We start from the raw sequence: 24405 nt of genomic DNA, 5'->3' as shown, positions 1-24405 counted from the left end.
CTCCTGTCCGATTGGTACTTCTGTACTCGGTCAGGGACCTGCAATTTCACGTCCTCCGTAATCCTGTTCGGGCCCGCGGGGGTGGGCCCCACTGTTCAGTTGGGGCCATGCCTTCGAAATCCTGTTCAGCGGCCCCTCCCCGGGTTCCACATGTTCAGTTGGAGTGTGTTAAGTTGCCGGCCTATGTGCTGGATCCACGGCTAGATCACCAGCGGATCACTGGCATCATCGATCGACGCCATCGACCGCGACTCGTATAAGTTTCGAACGGCGAAACAGGAATCGAGTTATGGTCAATACTTGGGCTTTCCGCTAATCCTTCGGGTTATCCGGTGCACGGGAGTACGTCGCGTAGGTTTGTTAGTTCGTTCGTTAGCTTCATTTCCTTTCATTCGTTCCAAGTTAGACAAATGTGTCTTTGATACCGAATGATGCCAGTAGGGATACCAATTATTGTACAATATTTATACTGATCGATGTAATCTTTGTGTGGGAGATAGATGTTGTGCTATGTATGTTGTTTTAAGTTTGTAAAGATTTGTGTAAGCGCTGCGTTGGAGATATGTGTTTCGCAGGCCACGAAACAACTATTTCTTTACGCAGGCCCATGGTCAAGTAGAGTCGGAACTCGACATTCTGCCACTAGGTTGAATGTCGAGATCGATGTATAATGTTAAATAACCCATGGGCGGGTCTCTTGCGTAGTCACCTCCGCGTGGTGAGACCTGGTAATTGGCATCGTTTTCCAAAATTTAATCATTTGATTAATCTTTGGAAAGCGATGCCAAGCTAAGAACTACGCACCAGTCCGGTTTGGATCTCCAAATGCCACGAACAGAATTTTGGATGATCCAGACTGGGCTGCTCCGTGGGACACCGTTGGACACCATGGGACACCAAGTGACACTGTGGGATACCGCGGGACACCATGGGATACCGTCGGACACCATGGGATACCGTAAAACATCGTGGGACACCGTGGGATACCGTGAGCCACTGTGGAATTCGTAAGGACATCGCAGGACACCGTGGAATATCGCAAAGGCATCATGGGATGCATACGCTTTGCTTTTAATTATTTATGAAATCGATATACGTAGGCCATATTTTTTTTCTTTTTTCCTTTTTTTTACGTAGGAAAATCCTGATGGACATCCCGCCGCTTTTCTGGGAAGCGGCGGGATAGTGACTCTTACCGACTAAATGTTGATGGTCACTTAAAATGTGTGACACAAAAATGCATTTACTCTTATCACAGACTTATAGAAATGAAGTTTTTAATTGTTGACGAAGTAACTGCATTTAGGCCTGTCTCGAATCTATTTTTGTATGCACTTATTAAAAATGAAATTGATCACTGGTAGAACTTTATGGTGCCATCTATTAAGCATCATATGTACAATTATGTAGTAATCTTATTTTCTACTGAGTCGGTAACATTAAAAATTACTCGAAAATGGTAACAGGGGCTTCAACACTTCCGATAGTGTTCTTTAATAGCAAATACGCGGTGTAAAGTATAATGCTTGTTTATATTTAATGAATCTTATTACATGTACATATCAGTTCCAAGTCTTTTGCACTATTTCCCAGTTTAGTAAGACGTAGGATCAGTGAAGTTACGTACGTTCAGTTCTATGATTTTTCTATTTAAAGACCCTTCTTCGTTTTGATGAATCGATAATTACATTTTCCGATATGACACTCAAACGTGGGATTTTATTACGTGAATGATTCTGCTTGTCTAACAATTCAGTTAGAAACATTAAAATGCAAATCATAGTTCCTAGTGAAGCATTCTGACTGGCAAATTAGACAAATTTTGAGTGTCATAGTCTGAAATTCGTCATTGCGGATAGTGCAGGTATGAAAGTGATCCAATCTGTGCTTGGACTATTAAATTCTATCATGTTTTCCATTTCAGATTTACAAAAAGAATCCATAGCAATGTTCGAATGGGCATACGACGGTGTTAATGCTTCAATACCACGCAATGTGGGACCAGAATGTGCATATTACCTAAGTCCAAAGCGAAGAATCATTGAAACATTGGTCATATCAATATTCATAATAACCTTCCTTGTTTGGGGCTATAGACGAATTAAGTTGCCAACCAAAGTATCATATGTAAATCATGATTGTGTTGGTAGAAGAGTATTATTAATTATTATGTCATTAGTACTAGGAATGGAAATTGGTTTTAAGTTTACCAGCAGGACAGTTGTATATATATTAAATCCTTGCCATATAACCACAGCTGTACAGGTAAAATTGACAAAACCATTTGAATAAGGAATGTATACATTTTATTTGTACTTGTTTACAATTATTGCCTTTTTTGTAATATAGTTGTATTTACTGGCAGCAGATCCTAGTCCTACAGTCACAGCTATCTTCAGGATACATTTGAACTTTTTGAATGGACCACTTTTAGCATATTTATTCCCAGAGACAGAATCTCGCAGAGTAAATTATCATGTTTCACTAAGAAATGTATAATTTAATGGCCCAAATTAACATTGATATAATTCTTTCAGATATTTGCTGATAAAGCAATGTACTATATTCAGCATGGTTTAATGGTAGTGATACCATATTACTTACTGAGGATCGGAGGTGGTTACAATTAATTTTCTCTTATTAATTTGAAAATCATGTGACAAAATTCGTTATGTAAGACTATCCTAATTTTTGTGTTTAGGTGTGTATAATGTGGAACCTCTATCAGACATGAGCTGGTCCGTTTTCAGTTATGGAATAAATTTAGCTTATCATTTCTGGGTTATCCAAGCCATTGCTTTGGTTTGTGTTATTTCATACTAACACATATTCTGTGTTTCAATTCATTCTAATGTTCCAACATTCCATTTTTTAGCCAATACAAGTGAACCTTAGTCATATGTTATGTGCAGCTATTCTTGACCCTTTTGAAGGTCAATATTATCGGGTATGGACATTTATTCATCAAGGATTACTGTGCCCATTGTTATCCAAGTTATTCAGCTTCACGTCGAATTTCTTATTAACGAAGTTTCCGCCAACTAGAGTAAAACCGACGCTCGATTGCGTACTTGCAAAAAACAATAAAGTGAATGATAATGAGAAATTATATGAAGATGCAAATACTTCAGGAAATGGACATACTCACGTAAATTAGATCAATATTTCGTAATTCATAATTTCTGCTGCAATTCAGTGAGTACTTGATTTAAGAAAATGGATAAGTTTATATGTTAATAATGAAATGAACACGAGGTATTTTGTGTTTGTCATTTATGAATTCGTAATTGTACAGTCACTACCTGTAAAGATCGATGATCCTTTTCCCAAATAAACAAATTTGTAGTTATTTTTTCGCACTGTATGTGTGATTATGGTGAATAGGAACAGTGCAGGGCAAGTTATAGTAGTAATTAGGAATTTATAAATCTCAAATATGAGTCCGTAACGAACTTTAAATAGGTGCTACCATTGCCGTGTAGCACATTTTTTCCATTTAGCGGAAGGAGAGTCCGCGAATTATCTTACGACAGATTAGGAGAATCTGATGATCTTGCATTTTTGATGCATCTGTGATTAGGAATGTTATTTGTAAAACATTTCCTATTTAAAAATGCAGCATTTGTGTTTAACAATGTAGCGATTAATGTTTAACAATGCAGCGATTAATGTTATTTCATACGCTATATTTTTTTTATGTGATGATTTTTCAGTTTCAGTTTGAAGTAATCCGTAACTAAATATTTCTAGATATATTATCTCTATAGATTATTGTTATATAGAGCTTGTCATGCATGCTATTTTTTTTGGAGTAGTTAAAGACTCACTTTCTTCTTTATTGAGCTTAAATATAACATTATCTTAATGCTTAAAATAATGTACAGTACCTGTTGTAATTAGAAAAGGAGTATACCAATGAATTGTGTGATTTATTTATTTTAAGTTTTAAACATAATCTTAATGTATGTATTTATATATTTCAGTATCTTATTATTTTTATAGAATGATTTTCATTCCTTATTAAATTCATCCCTATTCCAATTAAGATAAAGGAGATTTATTGTGATATACATATGTAATGATTAATTACATCATGTGATACAAAATGAAATATGAATATACTAATAATTAATAAAAGCACTGCTTATCCATTTTAAACACATGTGATAAATTGTGTTAATAGAGTGCATGTAATAAAATATTTAGATTTAGTTACCCAACTCATTCCATATTATCAATCCATAAAAATAGTGTTGCAATGATTTTATGTATACCAACTGCCAAAAGTTTTATTTATTACAATACATTTTCTCATGCAACAATTCATTCAAAAGTTTTAAAACATATAGCAAATATCTGTATGAAAATTTATATGGAACAATATAAAATTCAAATAAGCATCAATAAATTGTTTTATAATTCCTGTATGTACATATATAAGTAGCAATTTTATTATTATAATATTCGCTATTTAAATAACATTATCATATTTTTGTCGAATTATCAAATCTTCAACTATTAGTTATAAAACAAATATTTGCTCATAATAATGAAATAATGAATTCATAGAATAAATTTTAGAAAGTATTTATAACTCTTATGGCCTAATAACGAAGAACACTTCTTTCCGGTCCCAAATTTGGTTTGTTAAAATTTTTAAATTAAAAAATATATCCATTTCGAATTTTGTGAGTGCGTTGCTATATTACTATTTTAAAATGAAAGAAAATGTTATTGTAAAAATGAGATATTTTGACGTTTTCGATTACAATTTTTAATCGTGCGCACTTTTTATCAACTAATTCTTTTGTGTGGAAAATAAACGTAATCACGGAAAAACATTGTGTACAAGCGAAAAATTGCAAATAAAGATTCCAATCTATTCATAATGCCATTGATAGAGTTCCACACGAAAGGATATACACGAAATCTTAATATTATTTACATTTTATCCAAAACCGAATATTTATATCTAATTTGCAATTACAAAGGTTTGTGAAAATTTTAATTTTTTATTTTCGATAGACTATCACAACAACAAAAAAAAAGAACTTTTATAACAGTGATTGTTTCGTAATATGAATTAAAATTTCGTAATATTAACAGTCATTGGAATGATGCTGTGCAACAAGAAATATTTAACTTATATTTACTCTACAAGTCCAATGACGAATCACAAATGTGCTATGAATGTATATCAGTTAAGATAAATGCTTTGAGTCACAGTGTTTCCTAATAGGTTTAGTAAAAAGAAATTATAATATGTATTATGTACAGGAGGCATTATGTATGTACAGTTATATCTCTTCAAATTTACACCTCTGTCATTTCTCTTACATTCGAATAAGCACTCGTGATGAGAATAGCATATATGTAAGATTCAATGTTTTAATACACCAAAGAAAGTTGAATTCAATTAAATATTTTCTTTCGTGGTAACATTCATGGTAACATGGTAACATTGAATCTTTAATATATGTATAACTAAGTTAATACTTATTTATAAGTTGCACAGTAAAAGAAATGAAATGTACAACAAATTGGCGCTATATTTTTGTAAGCCATGGAAAGCGTCATTTTCATAACAGTAATAAACTTGTTGCAAAGGTACTAAACCTGGAGATTCCCCAGAGAACAAGGGATAAAAGAAACATTACATTTGATCCTGAATTATAATATTAAAATCATGTTAAATTGTATGGGATATGAAGTGAAAGAGGTTTGTACGAAGTATCTATTGTATAACTGGATTATATAAAAGAGAAATCATGACATGAAACACCCCTTGTTCTATCTCTCTTTTAGAAGAGAAGCGTAAAGATTTCTCAGCCATTATGATTCGTGGTATACAACAATACAAACATTAAAGCATTAAAATAAAATAATTTATTTACAGAGCGATGTACATTCTTTTTTTTTTTTTTAAACTCTCATACTTCTGATATACGTGCAAGTATACCGGTGTTCCAAGCTTAATCGTACCACGACTAATTCACATTTCCTCTAAACGTTTGTACAGAATGGTTTCGCGAATATGGTTACATGATGCGCGTGTAACACGTGTATTTACAAAACGATGCATTTTGTTCTTTTTTTACCGATGATCCGAATTGTTTCAACGGGTTGATGTCGATTAAAATTGAAATACTTAATGCTATCATTGTATTATCGTAGCCACATCGAGATTACATCGAAAGAATTGTAATAAGGCACCACTATACTCCACGTGTAATATTGGTAGTTCGTATTCGAAGTAACTTATATTACTTTTCGCATTTTCTAAACGAGAATATGCTTCTTTCCATGGAGACCTGACTGGATCGATCATCGATCGAGAGAGGTATTAGTTCTAAATCAGTCCGTGACCCGCAATGTCTATTATTTATGCGAATGAAACCATTGGGCACATATGAAACAAGGTTTATTTTTCCCTCATACATCCATGATCGCTATTATATGTACACAATTCTGTACAAAAGTTTAGAAAAACCTAATTTTACCGAAGCTACACGTAACAAACGTAATGACAATAATAAATATGTACATTAAAAAATCATCCTTACTCGCCATCATACTCATGAAATATTTTTTGAAGTTCTAGCGTCGATCGTCGGCGTCGATGATTAATTACTATTTATAAATACATTTCAAAGAGCATAATGTACAACTTTCATCCATAGTCGACACATGATTTTCTTACACTAAATGCGTAAGCGAATCGAAATGTCGATTACATTAATTTATGTAAGATCTGTTGTGCATCAATCACAATAGTGATCGTTGAACTTTACACCACGATTATACATACATGATGATTTTGCAACTGAATAAAACTGTATACACAAATCTATATTGTACACAGTATACCATAATGCAAGAACGAAATTCTCGTAAAGAATAAAAAAATCAGTCCGACTATGATATTGCATAGACAAATTCGACAGGTACTAGTTTTGTTTTCTAGTGTTGCCCTACTTAAAAAAGAAAATGGTTAATTATCATACAAATCGATCGGAATTTTACTACCGTGATATATTTTACAATTTACGACATTGCTTTATACATTGACAAATAAAGCAGCTATGAACACTTTAACTGGAACACCCTGTATACTGTAATTTCGAAGTTATCTTCGATTTGTTTGACAATTTCGCTGCTTGAGTTGTATCGATATTTTAAAAAATTCGTTTCTTACCATTAGAAAATAAATATTAATTTAAATCATATATAAATATCTACATATATATAATAAAAAAGGCGAAGCGTAATAAATGTTTCATAAGAAAGGGCCTTAATGTTTTGACTTCTAAATATGAAATATTTTAACAGCCATAAATAAATAAATAAAATACTTATGCAAACATCGTTGAAAAAAACGAATACACTAATAAAATGCAGACGAATCACAGTTGTTACTCTCACAGTCCTCGCAAAATTATACTGTTAGTGGTAGACTCGTTAATAGTGATAGAAATAAGCTAATTATCGCAATATATGACTATTTTATAAACAAGTAAGATTTCGCCATTCCTTTGGCAGATGAGTGAATCTTATAAGGTTCATATAAATCATATATTTATACAAGGACTCGAGTATTAATATTGCATGGAAGAGTAAAGAATAATACTTATTTCTCTGTACAGAAATATCAACTAAAAAGTTGCGATCTACATGATTTGAAAAGAACTCAAAATAGCAAAATAATTCCGATTCATGTCCGCTGGAAGAATATTCATATTTTCTTTGCAGAGGAACTTCTTTCTCACAAATCGCCTAATTTAAGAATATCTTTACATGATTATTTCGAAATCCGTTATACGTAACAACATTCTCGTATAAAGATACTTTCAATTGTGAAATTTAGACGAGAAATTTCATTATCAAACGCACAGACCGCTAGCTATTAGCGAATGTATGATTTCAAGTGAAACTTATGGATGTTGCTTATTGAGTAACTTATAACTGTTAGCATTGTATAAAGCACTATCATGAATTTATCGATTGAAATGGAATGCTAATACTATTTACAATGATATTGACTGAATGAACAGGCACACATCTCTCTTAAAAGATATCATACACTTCATTTGTGTGCTTGTTCTACTTCATAGTAGACATTTTGGTATAATGCAAACAATGTTGCATTCAGACTTCATACAGCCTTATTAAGCCTCTGGGGATATGTCTCTACTAGAAGTAAAGTGTTAGCCATCTAAAGGTGGTCCTAAGTACACCATAGATACCTCTGTATTTCCATACACAGCAGATACAGATGGGTATAATCTTTTGTCTGGCAACCCTATGCATTTAATTTGTTATTAATATAAAACAAATTTTCCTATTAAACATCTATTGTTAGTTCAAAAGCAACATTATATAGTACCTCTAAATGCCACTCCCAAAAATTCATAATTTCTTTCAAAAGATAATGTGTTATCATCACAATCTAATATTACTCTAATTCTTTCCCCAACCTGTTAATTATAAAGTTTAATACTTTAGACGATGTTCTCTCTTAGCTAAATAAAAGTTATGATGAACAAAATTCTACATACCTGGTATTTTGGAGCATTATTAAGCAAAGGATAATTTCCTTGCACATTCCCATTATGTAACAGATGGTTGTCCACTAGATTCCATCCCCATGAGTGCTCATCAGAGCCAACTAATGCTACGTATCCGTGACACAACAAAGGTGCTTCTCTCGTAGCTATACCTATTACTGCTACCGTCCCCAGAGGACCTTCCCAAATAACTTCCCAGGCATGACGTCCATGCCGGAAGCCAATTTTACCTCTACAGGCATCTGTGCTCTGAGCAACTGGATTCCTATAACTCAAGTAGTAAAGATTCAAGCACTCACTTATCGCTTATATATATATATATATATATAAACACACTTAACATCAGAAGTTTACATTTTATGACCACATCTTTAAAAAACTCATTTTTATTAGAAAAACCTGTTGCAGATTTTCGTGTGTTTCGTTAATCTTCGATGTTAAAGTATATAAATGCAACTTTAATATGATGATTAACGAAATAACAGGGTTTAACGTTGTGTGTGGAAATTTGAGATCGAGATCGAGATCGGAACATAAATCACGAATTAACACGCGGTGATGACAGAATCCAAGGTTCTACCTGTGCATGGTAAATCCATTCGGTCTAATATATATATTACGGGAGCAGTCATTGGGGTTCCACGCGTGATAAAATGCACGGAGCTTCGATTTGTATGTAGGTACCGATGACAATAAATCGGAACTGAGCGCCTCTTGGGCCAGTTTTCTGATGCAGTGCATTCTCCACGCGTCATTGTTCTCATCGTTTAGGAAACGGTTCCATCGTTTGCACACCAAAGAACAGTTTCTCAACGTGTGCAGATCTAAATAGGAAAATATCACTTCTAAAACATGATCAGATACTCGGAGTACTATATCGTCCATTTTGCCGGTTCTGATCGAGTAAACGAGCAAAACATACACGCGCAGGAACGCCGCGCGGCGGTTATCTATCAAACGTTGGAGTAATTTCTATGTGTATAACAAGCATAGAAAATACGTATACTAGAAAGGCATGCGTGATAACTATTTCAATTTAGGTTATGAGTTTCCATTCTTATATCTCATAGTCCATGGTTGTAGCAGAAATGTTTTCTCAGCTTAAGTTGTGTTAATTTAGTGTTATATTGTCTCTTTATTACGACTCTTGTATTAATTTAATTTCAAATGGCGCATAATATTGGTTCTTTTATAAGCACTCCTGGCTTTTGTTCTGATTGTGGATCCATTCTACCGTTGTTAGGTGATAGAGGAAATGTAAAATGTTATGCTTGTAAAAGGGTTTGGGGTCCCGAAGGTACGTATTATTTTTATATTTTCCCACATTTGTCTTATCTCACTGTGTAAGAATTTGAATTATTTATTTGTTTATTTACTTAAAGAGTAATTGTAAAAAATTGTTGTTAAATGATAAATGATCTTCGAGGTTAGCTTTTGGAGATATGGCGATGTCGTACACTATTGAGTTTAATAAAAAGAATGTTTATGGTTCATCAAAAGAAAAGAATGATGCAATGGAAGAAGCAGAAGGCCCAATTGTTGAAAGAAAATGTCCTCAATGTCAAAATGATAAAATGTCATATGCTACATTGCAATTGAGATCAGCGGATGAAGGGCAGACAGTATTTTACACATGTACCAAGTGCAAGTATGTATTTTTAAGTGTTATTAAGAAGCACGCTTTTTTCTTCTATAAAAAAAAGGAACTGTTTTAAGAAGATTTCATTTTCAGATTCAAAGAGACAGAGAATTCATAACAGAAAATTTTATTATACATTTCAATTTTTACATTCAACACTATTTAATTAGTTGATTGGTAAATGATTATCAAAACATAAAACACTCTGTGTTAATAAAACATAGAGCTTTATTTATGATGCACTCAACAAATATCAATGAATCGGATTCATAATAATAGTAAGGAGAGAAATCACATAATAATTTTCGTAATAACGCTGAGTTATTGTTATATTTTTCCCCTAATTACGCATGGTTGGAAATTTCGTAATAATGTATCTTTTAATGGTATATATTGGATTAAATATTTTGTACAATACATTGGAATAAAAGTTAACAATTAGTTTTAAGAAGTTCCTATTAATCCGTCTTTGAAACCATTACAGTGGTCCTTTTCATTATAAAATCCTGGTATTTTTTTTAAAGTCTGTTAGTACGTCGCTTACACTACGGGATAGATTTAAGTATTAACTATTAGTCACAATAATGTTTTATATTATCTTTAATAGTAAAGAGAAATAGATGCGCGCTATCGTATATCGAAGAAATTTTAACAACCAGTCCAGCAACTTAATTATATACACAATTGAAGTCTTACACTACGAATAGTGTCGGAAAGTCTTCTTTATCCTAACATTGATAAAATCAACAGGAAAGAATTTATCTTTACGTTTAAATAATCTTGTTCAATTACGTTTAGTTACGCATTCTTATCGTTATAAAGCTATATGTTAAATATAAAGCAATATAATTATGGTCGAACATAAAACATATATAATATTAGCAACTTGAAATTGTTAATAGATACGCAAAAAGCAAAATATAAAAACAAGTACGAAACAAATTATGTACCATCACCAAAAGTTTCTAAGCTACAAAAAAGAAAAGAAATAAAAAGGATTAAACATCGTCAAAGGTATATCATGGAATACATATCCTTTTTTTAACATTCTTCCTTTCAGAAAGGAACATATCTAAATCGGATATTCATTCTTCTCTTCCATTAACATCCCTCAGAGAGTACGATTATACTTCTTTTCACATACGATTCTCACTTGCCTCGCATATAATGCTCGAAAAGAAACAGGAACATGTTTTAGAAATTCGTAATTAAACGTACGAATTCTCGTCTCGCTATATAATATTTCGTAACATCTGTTCGTTAACAATATAATATATCTCACAGAAAAACACTTGTTTTACTCTCGAAATTCCCGAGTGATCGGCGATTATGTGACGCGTTGCATCCGGTTCGTTCCACGAAACTTACTTCCACAAGGATGTTTCACAAGATGCAGCGTTGGTTAGTTCATACGTTAGTTTATTTATTCGTAAGGGGCTATAAATTTATTCTCGAGTCCATTAGGCCTTCGACGATCGAAATAGTCTCTCCAAAAAAATAGATTAAAAAAATTCTTCGGGTCGATTGTAAATTTCTCAACAATCAATGGTCACACTCGATTCAAACAATTTGCAAATATACTAATTAATGTCTATATTCGCGACTATATTTGATTTCGAATATGTGGCAAAATTCCTTCGTTATTAGCCACGAAATGGAAGTTGTATAGAACCGTCCTTCAGCCTGCAATTTCGTTTGAATCGAATGTATTTCATGATTTTTCATTTTCAATTATTTACACTAACGCTTCATATTACATATTGTACATCGAGTATGTACAAGTGGCAAGGTATTTACAAGTGGAATGTGAGGCAGGTGACGCAAAGGATCTAGATTGTCGTTTCTTCTCGACGCTGCAATCATGAGGCTTCGTAACATTCGTCCAAGAAGTTTTCCAATGAATGATAAAGATGAGCTCGCGACTGAGCGATCCCGTGGTCTTCGTCCGTGTAGGTCTGCAAAAAATATAATTTCTTTTATAAATATATCATGCGTGTTTTACGAAATATTTTGTATGCCAATTTTTTTTTTTTTTAACTAGATATATGTTTTTAATAAATATCTTGCAACTTTTAGACAAATTCCCAGATTGGCTTTAAATTTCATTTATTACAGAATTTATGACTGTTTACAGAATCTACACTCGTTACAGGGCCAATGAAATCTCAAAATGTTTTATATAACGCGCGCAATATGGACATATAATTTTTCGATGGTAAATGTTCAAACATTTTCGTGGCTCAGTATATCTATTTTCGCACGATCCTTTTTTTAAATATTTTGTGAAGCTTATGTGTACGATGAAATAACGTAGCGAGTCTATTTATTTAGAGAGAACAAATAGCGGCGATTGCGCTAGAAACGGCACGAATCCATGCGTTGCGTAATACTCATTTTAACAAAAGTGTATCACACGAAACTTAAACTTTAAGCGAAACAGTGGGAATTTATTCAGGCGGAATAAACTGCACTTCGCGCGCGCTTTGTAGATTTTAATCGCGAACGTTAAACACCATGGGTCGGCCACGGAGCACGTAGGCGAATGCCAAGCATAATAATTCTGTAAACTGTTTGAAATAACGCGGTGCGTGCCGAGCGTTTTCGACTCGGTCCTCTTTTTTTTTATATATATATATCTCTTATCCACCGCGTGGATAATATTGTGAAAAAAATTGTTAGACTGCTATCAGACTGCTATTAAACGATAAATAGGAAACATTTTTATACCGAATTTAACTTGATCCAATTTCTAGTTATTTACCAATTTTTACAAATACAATTTTCAAATGCTATATAGAAACAAAGCTTCCTATAATGTAATTAGTTGAACATTTCATTTATCACGTTCACCACTGTATATATTTATGGAAAACCTAAAGCGTTAGGTTTTAGCTTCAGACGTACGGTACACGGTCAGATCACATCAAGTCAGCCACCAATCAAGAGATTTTCCTCTGACTTGACCGAAACGCTTACTGTGAATACTCTCACTGGATTACGCGTAAGCGATTTTGTCCGATGCCTGACTTGACGTGATTTAACCGTAACGTGATCGCTACTGCGAATCATCCTTAAATGTATAAAGACATGAAGGATGTATATGATACAAATAACTAAAATAGAAAAGAAATGTCTATTTCTTTAGTTTAAAAAAATGGTTTATAATGCGTCTAGAAATTTGTATTCGTATTAATAAGAGTATGCGCGATCTAAAGGTAATAATTCAATTATTCGAACGTACATCCTTTTCGAATACCATACCTGTTGCCTGAATAGGATATCCTTCTGCTCGAGAACCTTGGCGAGTAACAGCGACTGCTGGTAGTGCACGTTATCGTCCAATGTTCCATGGATCAAGTAATACATCTTCGTTTTAATATTATCCACTTTGTTCAGCAGTTGACCTTGCTCGTAGCCGTGCAGATTGTCCGAGGGTAAGCCCATGAACCGTTCCGTGTATATCGAATCTGTACAATGTGCACCGATTATCCAATATCACTGCATAACTCGTTATCTGATACTTTCTTTAGTTTCAATATCGAACGAATGTTCATTTCGATGTAACGCGATATGTATCGAATAGAATTTAGAAAATAATTTCGAGCGAATACTTGGACGAGGTGAATCGACGATACTTGTTAATTAAATTTAAAGCAGCGTTTCGCAGTCGCTTTTGGGTCGTAAATTTCTGTTACAATAGCGAGAAACCTTTTGCTCTGTTTTACATTTAAATTATTATGTTTGAAAAAAATTAGGTGTTTAATATTTTCCCCCTTTTTATGTCCGAGTTTTCGCATGCGTTTCACTTGCAGTGAAATATTGCACTATCGATATTATCGTAATTCTAATATATCGTTTCGTTAATTTATTTATTCTCCAGCTGGAACTTCATTACTACTTTACTAAAATAATGAAATATATGGTAAACTATATATTCGATTCGTGGCGAAGGTAAGGAAGCGAATATACTCAAAATAAACTCTTGAAGCTCATCTTCCATCGATCGGGCCAGAAATGAAGAAAAATTCTCCGACTGCATCACAATTTGAACTATGGGAACAGGAGGTTTAAAGAAGCTTTGGAACATAATCGTTTGAAAGGTAATCGAATAGGTGTACTTCGAACGCTCTTCTTTTAATAAAACCTTCGCGCTCGATGATTTATGGCGCGGAGAGGCTGCGGCGGTATTTTCTTCCGCGAAAACTGTTGCGGAGGAGCCGTTCCCTTCCGGTTTAACGACCATTCGACGAACGTTTTCGATTCGATCTCGCACGGAATTCAATTTCATTCAGCACTCACTTTTTTTTTCTACCCTTCGTTTCTTTCGTTTTTGGCTTTTATTTTGATTGGTTAAGTAGGTCGAGCGAAATGAACCAGCCATATAACTTGAAATTCTTCCCGCGGAAATGTTTACGGCAGAGAGAGAGAGAGAGAGAGAGAGAGAGAGTTGCTCCCCGGTATTGATTGAATTTTGAACGAGTTACGAGAATTCATTAATTTTTTTTTTTTTTAATCGTACATACGCCAGGCGTAAAGATTATCGAGTTAATGATCTTTAATTAACCCGCAACTGCTAATTACCGTGTTTCCAGCAATTATATTATTATACTCGCGTCAATATTTGCTATAACCATGTGCCGCTTGATCATCTCAAACAATTCATTTAATATCTACCCGAATATAATGTTTATTTTCGTCCTACCATTATTTTTCCATCAGTTTCGATTATCATCGAAGCGTTCATTTTCGTTTGAAAAAGAATCGCAAATATGATCATAAATAAGCAGAGAAAGAAACAGATCATAATAATAGTAATAACAAAAAGAAGATAATAAAGAAGATAGGAAGGAGGAACAGGAAGTGTAATTGCTATTTGTAAAAGGGACGTTATTACTTCTCCATCTGATATTTATCTTTGATGATTCCATAATTATCCAAGCAGAATTGTGTGCCAATCTTTGTTCCAATTTAAAAAAGAGGCCGATAATAATAGTGATAGCAGTTAGAATAAAAAGGAAACTTCCAGGAATAAGGACATAATCGATATCTGTAAGAGGAAGTTTAATAAATCACCGACTGGGAAATTATTCCGGACATTTTAAAAGAAGTAAAGATATCTTTATGGACAGTGCGAAAAGAAATCAAGTAAGAGGAATTTTTAAAACAATGTGTAATTATATATGTACAGTTCCATAATTGTGCAAGCAAGACGATCCACCAATTTTTATTCCAATACAAAGAGAATCATAGAAATTCTAAAAGAAACTGAACACTTAAAACAAACAGCAATGCTTAGACTGTGAACTTTTATGCATTGATGGGCAATTTTAAGATGCAAACATCGCACAGAAAAGACATATGAAATATCCAAAGTGCACAGTATTTGCTATCATCTTTAATAGGCAAAAGAAACTTTTGTCCAGGTTCGATTTTGCAAATAAAGATACATGAAAATAAGAATTTGCATAAATATCCACAATCTGTAGTAGTGGTAATGGTGAAGAGGAAACTGGAGAGAGGAGAGAAGAAGGACGTAATCAATAATCGATATCTATAAAGGTGACGTCGTTGACGGAAGAAGGAGTGAAAGAAACGAAATGGTCGCGTTAAAAATGTGCATCGACGAGGAAGATCGAGCATCCCGAATGCTCGTCCCGGTAGGGACGACTCCAAACGATGACTCCTCGTCGAAGAAATAAATCTGATATCTGGAAACGCGAGCGTAGTCTGGCTGCGACAAGACCCTGACAATAATTGAATCGATCGAGGCTGAAACGAACCGTCGACGAGTCTAACTTCTCGTCTTTCCCTTCTGCTCCGTTACCTCGCCCTGGTACTTACATTTCTACCGTGCAAATCATCGTGAACTTGGTGTATCGCGTTCAGTTCGTTCTGCTGTTTCGTCAAAAGGTATTTTACCGGCTCTCTACACCGTCTATCAATATTTGTTCGTTTCACTACGCTTTAGCAATCTTGATCGTTTCGACAACGAGTCGTTTCTGGAAGTGGGCTATGATCGATATTTCGTCGGTTCCTTGCGTCGTTTTTTACGATTTCCTTGTTTCACGACGCTTTTCTTTTTTACCGATCAGTTTTCAGAACACTGGTAGTCTATTTTAAATAATGTTTTACCGATTCTTCGCAGTAAGTTTCAATATTCTCGTGGTTTCGTAGTTTTCGTCAATTTTAATCATTCGATAAGTTAAATAATCTATCTCAATTTATTTCGTCTACTTTTATTTTTCATCGTATATCAACATTTTCTCGTTCCACGGTGTTTTCATCGAACCTAATTATTTTTGAAACTCTGATTATACTTTGTTAATTAATATCTTACCTATTCTTTCCGTTCAACAAATTTTTAACTTCCTAGTGTTTTTAACAGTGTAATCTATTTGAAAATTATTTCAGAAATTTTACAAATTTATTTCAGCTAATATTTCATCGATACTTTGCGTCACGTTACTGTACCTTTTCGTTTTACAACGATCATGTTGATAGCAGCGATGGATTTATCTCAATGGCACGGTTTAATTGTTCAAGTATTTCGATGATTGTCAGGATTAAGCACACTTGGAGATTAGATTTACGCAGGTTTAAAGACACTCACATTCGCTCCTCGAATATGAACACTAGGCAAGCAGAGGAAATTTCGCAGGGTCGAACAAAAGGTTTAACTGGTTTGCAGTTCAAATAAGGACAGATTCGGGCTGGATACTCGCTTACCATCCCATGGCAAATATATTGGCCAAGTGCCGCTAATGAAAGATAATATTCAACACAACGTTGGTAAAATGAAAATCAAATATCAAAGGCAAAACATATTAAAATTTGTCAAATTATACGGCAAGCTTCCAATCTAACAGATCCTGATTATCATATTATAATTATATTTTAAACAAGAATATTTTAACTGTACAGGGTGTTTCATTTTTTTTCCAGCCAAAATTTGTTAATACGTTCTATGATATTATGTCATAATAAATGTAAGACGTATTATATTAGTAACCATCAAAAAAATGCGATAAAAATATCAAGTATAAAGAGAGCGGTGTTTAACAATACTTGGAATAAGTATTGATTTTGTACTGGCAGAATGTTACGCGAGAGTAATCGAAAAACGAAGAGGTATATTAAATTAAAAATCGCATTAACATCTGTTACAAATCTTTACGAAGCGTTGATTTATTGCTCGAGACGAAACCAATTTTTTTTATCGTTGTCGTACGATGATCGTTTTTTAAATTGATTATTAACGAGTAACGCATTGAATTTCGTAGAATTACGATGTCTTTGTACATTTCTTATTTTATAAACTTCCTTTCGTTCGCCACCGTATGCCCATAAAATAATATATCGTCAAATTGTACATTTTAAATAACGACGAATTTAGTTGATGAAGTATCATGGTGAAGTGAATATCCAATATTTCAAGAACAAAAAGACTGTAAAATAAGGATGAAGCACTCGACGTTCAAGCGGATGAAAATATTATCTCTGTTGGACGTACCGTAAAGAGCCCAATCTGTTACAGGTGCCACGGACATGCCGCACTTGAAGACACCATGATAATCCATGGCGAGCGTCATGCCCGTCGCGTATCCACCATAACTCCAGCCCCATATCGCCGTCCTGGTACGGTCGATGAACGGTAACGTGTCTTGCAAGTACCTGCAATCGACGGGAAAATCGTCTACGTGTTAGATCGCTCGTTAATGAAACCGGCCAATTCGAAACGTCAAAGATTGTTCCTTTATTAAATCGTAAATTTATCAAGTCTGCTTTAATAACGAAAGACTATTTCGCTTATAGAGCTTAGAGATTTGTTTTTATCGTCAGATTTATCTCAGCTAAAATTACGACTGGAATAAAAAGATGGAGTGCAAACACGGAGGTGAAAAATGAAAAAATACATTTCATCAAATATAAGGGGTTGGAGGTATCTATTAATCCTGGTGTGTCTATCATTCTTTCGTGCGGGTAATTGAGAAAGTTGTTTTATTATATTATGATTTTATGATTTTTCTTTCCATCGTATCGCTCAATATTGTTTTAAGCGGATGGAATTGTTCTATCGCTTTTTATCTCTTTTATATTATTCTCAGAATTTCATTCGCAGTCTATTAAAATCGTAACATGAATTCGGCGGCGATTATAAGTGAAAGACAAATAACGATATTTTGAAGAGAATCCTCCAAAAATCCGGGTATACTGTTTAATGTTACGAGCGATAGTAGTACAAGCTACACGCGGTGCACACATAGACATATTTTGGCGTCTACAGTGAGTTTGGCAAAGGTATTCGTACAGTCAGAAGATAGAAATAAAAAGAGAACTATATTAAACTTCGTATCATTTAATAATACTCTTACATGAAAATTCATTTTTCCTCGGAAAATAAAAATATGCGCTCAATAGTTCTGGTAGCCACTGTACATACGCATATTGGAATATACTGATAATTATATTCGATAATACAACAAACATTTTTGTTTTCGCGATAAGCTAAACTGAAATATAGGAAAATGCTTTTGCCTCTCGCTGTACACTAGCCGTCACGCGTGACGCCGTCGATCCAGCCGCTTCCGTTTTCGTTTCCCGACCAATCTCCAATCTCGCGCACCTTTAGAATATTCTTCTCTCGCTACTCTCTAGCTCCTTTAATCCATTTATCCACATCCATCCAGCAATTTTTATCAAATTCCTGCTGATAAAAGTAGCGGCAGGCGTCTGTGATAGTCGATCAGATCGTATTGCCAGATCGCAGTCCTAGATCCATCTTCTTTATCGCTCGAACGTTCGTGGGGAATTTTCAGCTAGATTCATCGGCCATGCGGTTACAAAAATTGGACACGTGTTTTACAAGCTGCCGGAGAAGAGGACAGGTACTCGATCCGTTGTATCTATTTTTCACCGGATGCCAGACACACAGGATCCCCTTTCACTTCCGCGAAATCCATCTTCCTCGAGGCTCGAAGGACACTCGGACTCGGATGCATAATGCATCTACCTGGTGGAGCACTTAGGCCAGCGGACGACATTTATTTTACCACGACTATCCTTTAAAAACGATTTTTACGAGCGAGCCGAGGTAACTAAGAGGATCGCGACGCGCTTTCAAATTTTAACATCGCCCTATTCCTTTTTCCCCTTTATCTCCCTTACTTTCTGTTAGATAGTGGTAAGCCGAACTCTGTGTTTACGGCTGGTGGTAGCTTAATGGCCATTTAGACGTTTTCCCCGTGTATTACCTTCTTCTCGATACGCTCTCTCTTTCTTTCGTTGTTCTCTTTGCGCAACCTTGTGAACATGGAAACGCGGTTGTTGATGGGAAAGAAGTTTATAAAGAGAGGATGGGAAAGTGGGACGCGAGATTCTTTGTGAGCCTTTTAGACGGTGTAACGTTGTTCTTCCCTTGGATGATGTGAGAAATATACGATTCTGTGGAATCTTTGTGGGGCTGCAGGAATTAATTTGAAACTTTGCGCTATTTTATACGCTTCTGAGGTAATGTAGTTTCCTGTGAGTTTGTGTTTTTCGTCGTCGCAGCAGGTAATTATTATTCTTGTTAATTAACCTGATGGACTATGGGAAAATATAGCTTTGGTTTTGATGTTTTGTTTACACGTAGATAATCGTGGACAATGTAGGATTAGGTTTTATTTAAATGTTCATTTAACGAAATATGTTCAACGTGGATGGTGGATAGCACAGCGCTCATTATCCTATTCGTAAATTCGTTCGTTTAATGGAGATAATTTACTGGGGGGAGGGAATTAGGGACGAATCCCCTAGGGACGAATAGAAGAACGAATTCCCTAATTTGTACTAAACTACTCCTAGTTTTCTATTTAATACGCTTTGTATCGAAACTGCTACTCTTCCTAACAAATTTAATATCAATGTAATACACATTTTTTACCAAGGAAATTTTATCCATACCAATATTTTTATTCCCACTGTTCCTCAAAATATCCAATGTTTATAGTTTCGTGTCATTTGTTCACCATTCTGTACGTAGCAGAAATATACGTTTGGACAAATGCATTCTAGAAAAAACTGGATAAAGTAAAAAGTGACACTCTTTATAAATAAAATCATATAAGAAATATTGATCCGTGCTAGAATTTTTAACCAAGCTGTTCCCAAAAATTGCTTTCCAAACATCGAATGCTACTATCGCGTTACTCTTGCATCACTCTGTATACAGCAGGAATATACGTTCGAAATATACAGTTACATTAAAAAAATAAATAAATAAAGCAAAAAGCGAAGCTCTCTATAAATAAAATCTTATAAAAACTATCGATCTAACGTTTCTATTTGTACTACACCGAAAAATTGTTTCGCAAACAATGCCAGTATCGGAATCACTTTTGCATCATTTTATATAAAGCAGAAAAGTATACGTTTGGACAGCTTCCAAAGAAAGATCTGGGATACAGAGATCCGTCTCGGGAAACTTCTATTTTGGGAATATAGAAATCGCATACAGTGGACTTTGATTTTACCAGCTAACCCAGATCCAGTTGTAGTCAGAGTGACGCAGTGCGGAGGGAGAAGAGGTGCAGGGTGCGGTGGGAGTTTAAGGTCCTGTACGCTGGGGTCATAGTCCTTTGGAACCGGACCGAGACATCCTGTCCACGTGTATCTCTGTGATTTCTGCACGACGTCGTACCCTGGGGCCATGCGATGGTGTCAAGGCTACTTTAAACGCGAGACCCGCGTCTGATTGGCGACAGGACATTCTACTTGCCAACTAGCAGAGTTTGGATGTCCTGTCTGCTTTGCTACATGTCCGAGAAAAGCTTCCTTTCCCTCCTTTGTACCGTCTTAGCGTTTTGAATTGTGACACAGAATATGAGAATGGGTTTGATTTAATCCTTTCGCGGATATGCTCGAAACGAGGGATTTGAATTTATTTGTCTTTTTTTCTTTTTATAATTATCTAGAACGAAAGCGCTACTGATTATAAATATTGGGATATACATGGAAAACATCGTTAAAAACATTTTTATATTTATTTTGTGTTGTATTTTTGTATTGTGTTGGTTACGTCTATTGGAATATGATGCGCGTAAAATAACAGATTTATAATAAAATAAAATAATAAAAGCTATAATAAAATAACTAGAAAATAAAAACAACGAAAAGCATTCAATTTATGCTAACTGTAAATGATATCACGAGATGCCTTAATATTTATGGCCTAGCACTGTAAATACCTTTTGACGAAATTAATGTTGACTTTTACCGAGACCGAAATATGATTATACCGGTTGTAAAACACAGAGAATTGCAAACGTTGAAGAATTTATATCGTTACCCGATATTTATTGTACGATGGCCATAATTTTCCCACGTATTTTTCCCTTCTCGATAAAACCGAAATATATCGAAAATTTCCTTCCTTTTATATATAACAACGTGTTTAAAATTTCATTAAAAAGGTATTGGGCGCATCGTAACGAACTTTCATCGAAATGACTGGCTGAAATGTAGCTTTTAAAATGATACGTAACATTTGTGTACGTGGAATTGATAAAGCGCCGGAGAGATGACGTTACGCCACGGAACGAAGAAAATGGACGAATATTATGTTACAACTCCGTAATAAAACAAGGAAATACATGTAACAACAAGAGTCGAGCGAAAATTGCGACAAAAATATAAAAGTGACGTAACGGTATGATTCTCTTATCATCTTCAACTTTTCCTCGCAATTGACAATGACAAGAAAAATGATGGAAATATGACAAAAGGAGTTGCGCGCCGCATCGAACTTTGAACGAAACCAAAGGATGGTTAGTATTGCTGTAAATTTCCGCTTGGTCAACTGGAAGACGCAATCGACATCCTCACTGCCAGAGAAAATACGCGATTTCCGGTCGGAAGGGGTAAAAGGGAGCCGGTTTCTTCGAATCTCCACCACGACCATTGTCTCGTAGCGTTTCGCGTGTTCGATAATAATAATGGTTCCATAGGGAACTGTGGACACACGGATACCCATAGAAATAGCAGACTCTTGCTTGGATGGATCTCTTTTTTCACGAAATTTATTTACCTCGTAAATCGGCCAGTCAACCTCCGTTAAACTCTATTTCTACAGTTACCAATGTTTCTCCGGTTTTTTCCTCTCGTGTTTCGTTTTCCTCTCAGAATCTAAGCTTTCAGCATCGAGCATCGATTTTCTCACCTATAGAATTTCACTTTTTTTTCGGACGATGCGCGTTGTCTTCGATCTTTAACGAGTCACTCGCGAATAAGGCCACGCTCCACTTTGCCTCGCCATTCTCGATCGATCTTATTCGCTTCTGTATCGTGCTAAGAGTCAAATGGACCCGTAGTTATTTGAGCGCGTTTAATATTGGACGACTAAAACGTAAAATTTTCAACAAAATATTCGAATAAGATGTTCCCATTCTTTTCTGTGCTTTCGTTTTAATGGACAAAGCGATGTTTAATATCGTAGGAAAATTTCTATCAAAAGATTGTCGTGTAGAGAAAAAAAATGATGAAAAGATGAAGATCCTTTCTCTTGCAAAACTTATATTCTACTGAAGAAATTGTTTTACAAAATAATATATAGAATATATTTATTATAGATAATAGAATATATTAACAAAATATTTCTACAAAAATTTTAAATATTTTGCGATAAATATTAAAAAAAAAAATCATTCAGATCCTCTAAAACGCATCCCTGCATGAAAAATTACGAATTGGTCATTCTGATTACCTCAATAATTCTAATCTCGAAGAAAAATGAACGAGAAAACGAGGAAAGAAAGAACCATAGGCGAACAATCTCGTTTCTCAAAATTAATCAGACCACATAGACCAATTTCCCTTATTGTTTCGGTGTCACATCTAAAAATAATCTTCACGTAGAACAAAATTGCGGAAAGATCGTGAATTACTATTCCTCGTCACTTAGCAGGCATGATCGAAGAGAATCGTTAGTTTAAAGTGCCTAGCGTGGTCTGGAGTTTAATCAAAGTTTCGAAAGCTCGGCTGCTTTCGTGCCTGAGGCCGATTGACGTATCGGAACCCCTATTCCAACCCTGACGAATGAATCGAGAAGGTTTGGTTTCTTTGATTCGCGGAATGGTTTTTCTTTAATTAGGATCTACGAGATTCCACCTTTGAATACCTGATTTAACTCATAGGGGAATTAGGTTCGCGTACGAATCTGGCACGATCACTCTCGACTAACACGAAAATCTCTGCCACGGTAATTTCAGGAAATCAACGAAGTTTCCAAACTTTCGAGCACTTTCGACCCCTTCGACTATCTGCTTCTCTAACCTTGCGACGATGAACAGTTCGCCACTCAATAGACAAAATTGTACGATGATTTTTTGACGATTATTCGATGATACAACCAGTCTGTAAGTGAGTAATATAAATATAAAAAATAATTGCTGGAAAAGTCGATAAAGCGTTACTAAAAATCGTACGTGAAAATTTATTCACTTGCAAATTAATTCGCTCATTCGTTGTATATCTTTCTTTGTCTATTCTTGTCAAATAGTGTTTGTTACACCTTAATGCGTGGTTTTATTAATTTTTAGTATTTTTTTACCGTACTATACTTTCTATTTCGGATTTGTATCTTTCATCGCGCGGTTTATACGTGGAAAGAAACCTATGTTGAATTTCAATTCTGGAATGAAACATGGCTGTAAATTACATGTAAATACGAGAAGACAGATTTCATATTATATTCCAAATACGTTACACATGCAGAATGTTTCGGAAAGTTGATCATAGTACGTAATATCTCATAAAGTGTATCATATTATATTTTCTCACTACACAATTTCCGGGTCAACGACTTCTTAAAATCACCAAGTATAATATATAACTAAGTTTTCACATTCCAAAATCTTCATCTGTTAATAACATTTTTCGTATCTGTTATCTTTCTCTTATCTTCCTCGAAAAAATAAAGAAAGGGAAGGTTCTCGCATTAAATACTAGTCAAGGTCAGGAAAGCAATCGCGCTGGATGGCAGCAAACATCGTGCGACAAGGGTTAAGTTTGTTCTCGCGCCCCCTATTTTTTCACGCTGCCACTCTTTTTTCGGTTTTTTCCCTCCACTCTTCTCTGCCGGCTTGTTTTACCACTCGTTCCTGTATTTTATTTCCTTCCCTTTCTCTTTCCTTTTTCAATTAAGAGCTACTTCGACATACGCAAATT

General features: G+C 34.7%; 4 protein-coding genes across 10 annotated transcripts in view; 2 read left to right on the top strand and 2 right to left on the bottom strand.

Moving 5' to 3' along the window:
* The first annotated feature begins 1439 nt into the window (after positions 1-1439).
* LOC100647423 (transmembrane protein 164) lies at positions 1440-5897 on the top strand. Of its 2 annotated transcripts, none has more exons than XM_003397191.4 (6): positions 1440-1623; positions 1925-2265; positions 2350-2466; positions 2538-2616; positions 2702-2802; positions 2876-5897. In XM_003397191.4, exons 2-6 carry the CDS (start codon positions 1948-1950, stop codon positions 3155-3157), a joined length of 897 nt encoding a protein of 298 aa, XP_003397239.1. In that variant the 5' UTR covers positions 1440-1623; positions 1925-1947; the 3' UTR covers positions 3158-5897. The 2 variants fall into 2 exon arrangements, with proteins under 2 accessions (XP_003397239.1, XP_003397238.1); XM_003397190.4 differs by having other exon boundaries at positions 1440-1864.
* A 507-nt stretch (positions 5898-6404) lies between these two features.
* LOC100647300 (F-box/SPRY domain-containing protein 1) lies at positions 6405-9548 on the bottom strand. 2 transcript variants are annotated; one of them, XM_012311199.3, is made up of 4 exons: positions 9145-9548; positions 8556-8835; positions 8384-8474; positions 6405-8299 (listed from the first exon to the last, which is right to left on the bottom strand). In XM_012311199.3, exons 1-4 carry the CDS (start codon positions 9447-9449, stop codon positions 8205-8207), a joined length of 771 nt encoding a protein of 256 aa, XP_012166589.1. In that variant the 5' UTR covers positions 9450-9548; the 3' UTR covers positions 6405-8204. The 2 variants fall into 2 exon arrangements, with proteins under 2 accessions (XP_012166589.1, XP_003397237.1); XM_003397189.4 differs by having other exon boundaries at positions 8556-8829.
* Positions 9549-9622: 74 nt separating this feature from the next.
* On the top strand, positions 9623-10654 carry LOC100647102 (DNA-directed RNA polymerase I subunit RPA12). Its single transcript, XM_003397188.4, has 3 exons — positions 9623-9861; positions 9996-10212; positions 10297-10654. The coding sequence occupies exons 1-3, from the start codon at positions 9732-9734 to the stop codon at positions 10319-10321; spliced, it is 372 nt and encodes a 123-aa protein (XP_003397236.1). The 5' UTR covers positions 9623-9731; the 3' UTR covers positions 10322-10654.
* LOC100646982 (venom dipeptidyl peptidase 4) overlaps positions 10414-24405 on the bottom strand; it is a 300060-nt gene continuing 286068 nt past the window's right edge. For all 5 annotated transcript variants that reach the window (XM_048408250.1, XM_048408249.1, XM_012311197.3 and 2 more), the window contains 3 exons: positions 17714-17874; positions 13465-13670; positions 10414-12158 (listed from right to left, as the gene is read on the bottom strand). In XM_048408250.1, coding sequence (XP_048264207.1) covers positions 12063-12158; positions 13465-13670; positions 17714-17874 — 463 coding nt within the window. In that variant the 3' untranslated portion in view covers positions 10414-12062. The remainder of the gene's footprint in view (positions 12159-13464; positions 13671-17713; positions 17875-24405) is intronic.

The sequence above is a fragment of the Bombus terrestris genome, chromosome 8, assembly GCF_910591885.1.
Source record: "Bombus terrestris chromosome 8, iyBomTerr1.2, whole genome shotgun sequence".
Classification (NCBI taxonomy): domain Eukaryota; kingdom Metazoa; phylum Arthropoda; class Insecta; order Hymenoptera; family Apidae; genus Bombus; species Bombus terrestris.
The sequence above is the reverse complement of the archived record's forward strand: the minus strand, read 5'-3'. Positions and strand labels throughout refer to the sequence as shown.

Excerpts from the sequence above, each read along its gene's own strand:
- LOC100647300 (XM_012311199.3), bottom strand. The coding sequence starts at position 9,449 with ATGGACGATATAGTACTCCGAGTATCTGATCATGTTTTAGAAGTGATA. Across the intron at positions 8,836-9,144 it reads AATGGATTTACCATGCACAG|TTATAGGAATCCAGTTGCTC; the intron begins GTAGAACCTTGG and ends TTACTACTTGAG. Across the intron at positions 8,475-8,555 it reads ATAATGCTCCAAAATACCAG|GTTGGGGAAAGAATTAGAGT; the intron begins GTATGTAGAATT and ends TATAATTAACAG.
- LOC100647102 (XM_003397188.4), top strand. The coding sequence starts at position 9,732 with ATGGCGCATAATATTGGTTCTTTTATAAGCACTCCTGGCTTTTGTTCT. Across the intron at positions 9,862-9,995 it reads AAGGGTTTGGGGTCCCGAAG|CTTTTGGAGATATGGCGATG; the intron begins GTACGTATTATT and ends CTTCGAGGTTAG. Across the intron at positions 10,213-10,296 it reads TACACATGTACCAAGTGCAA|ATTCAAAGAGACAGAGAATT; the intron begins GTATGTATTTTT and ends TTTCATTTTCAG.
- LOC100647423 (XM_003397191.4), top strand. The coding sequence starts at position 1,948 with ATGTTCGAATGGGCATACGACGGTGTTAATGCTTCAATACCACGCAAT. Across the intron at positions 2,617-2,701 it reads TTACTTACTGAGGATCGGAG|GTGTGTATAATGTGGAACCT; the intron begins GTGGTTACAATT and ends TTTTGTGTTTAG. Across the intron at positions 2,803-2,875 it reads TTATCCAAGCCATTGCTTTG|CCAATACAAGTGAACCTTAG; the intron begins GTTTGTGTTATT and ends TCCATTTTTTAG.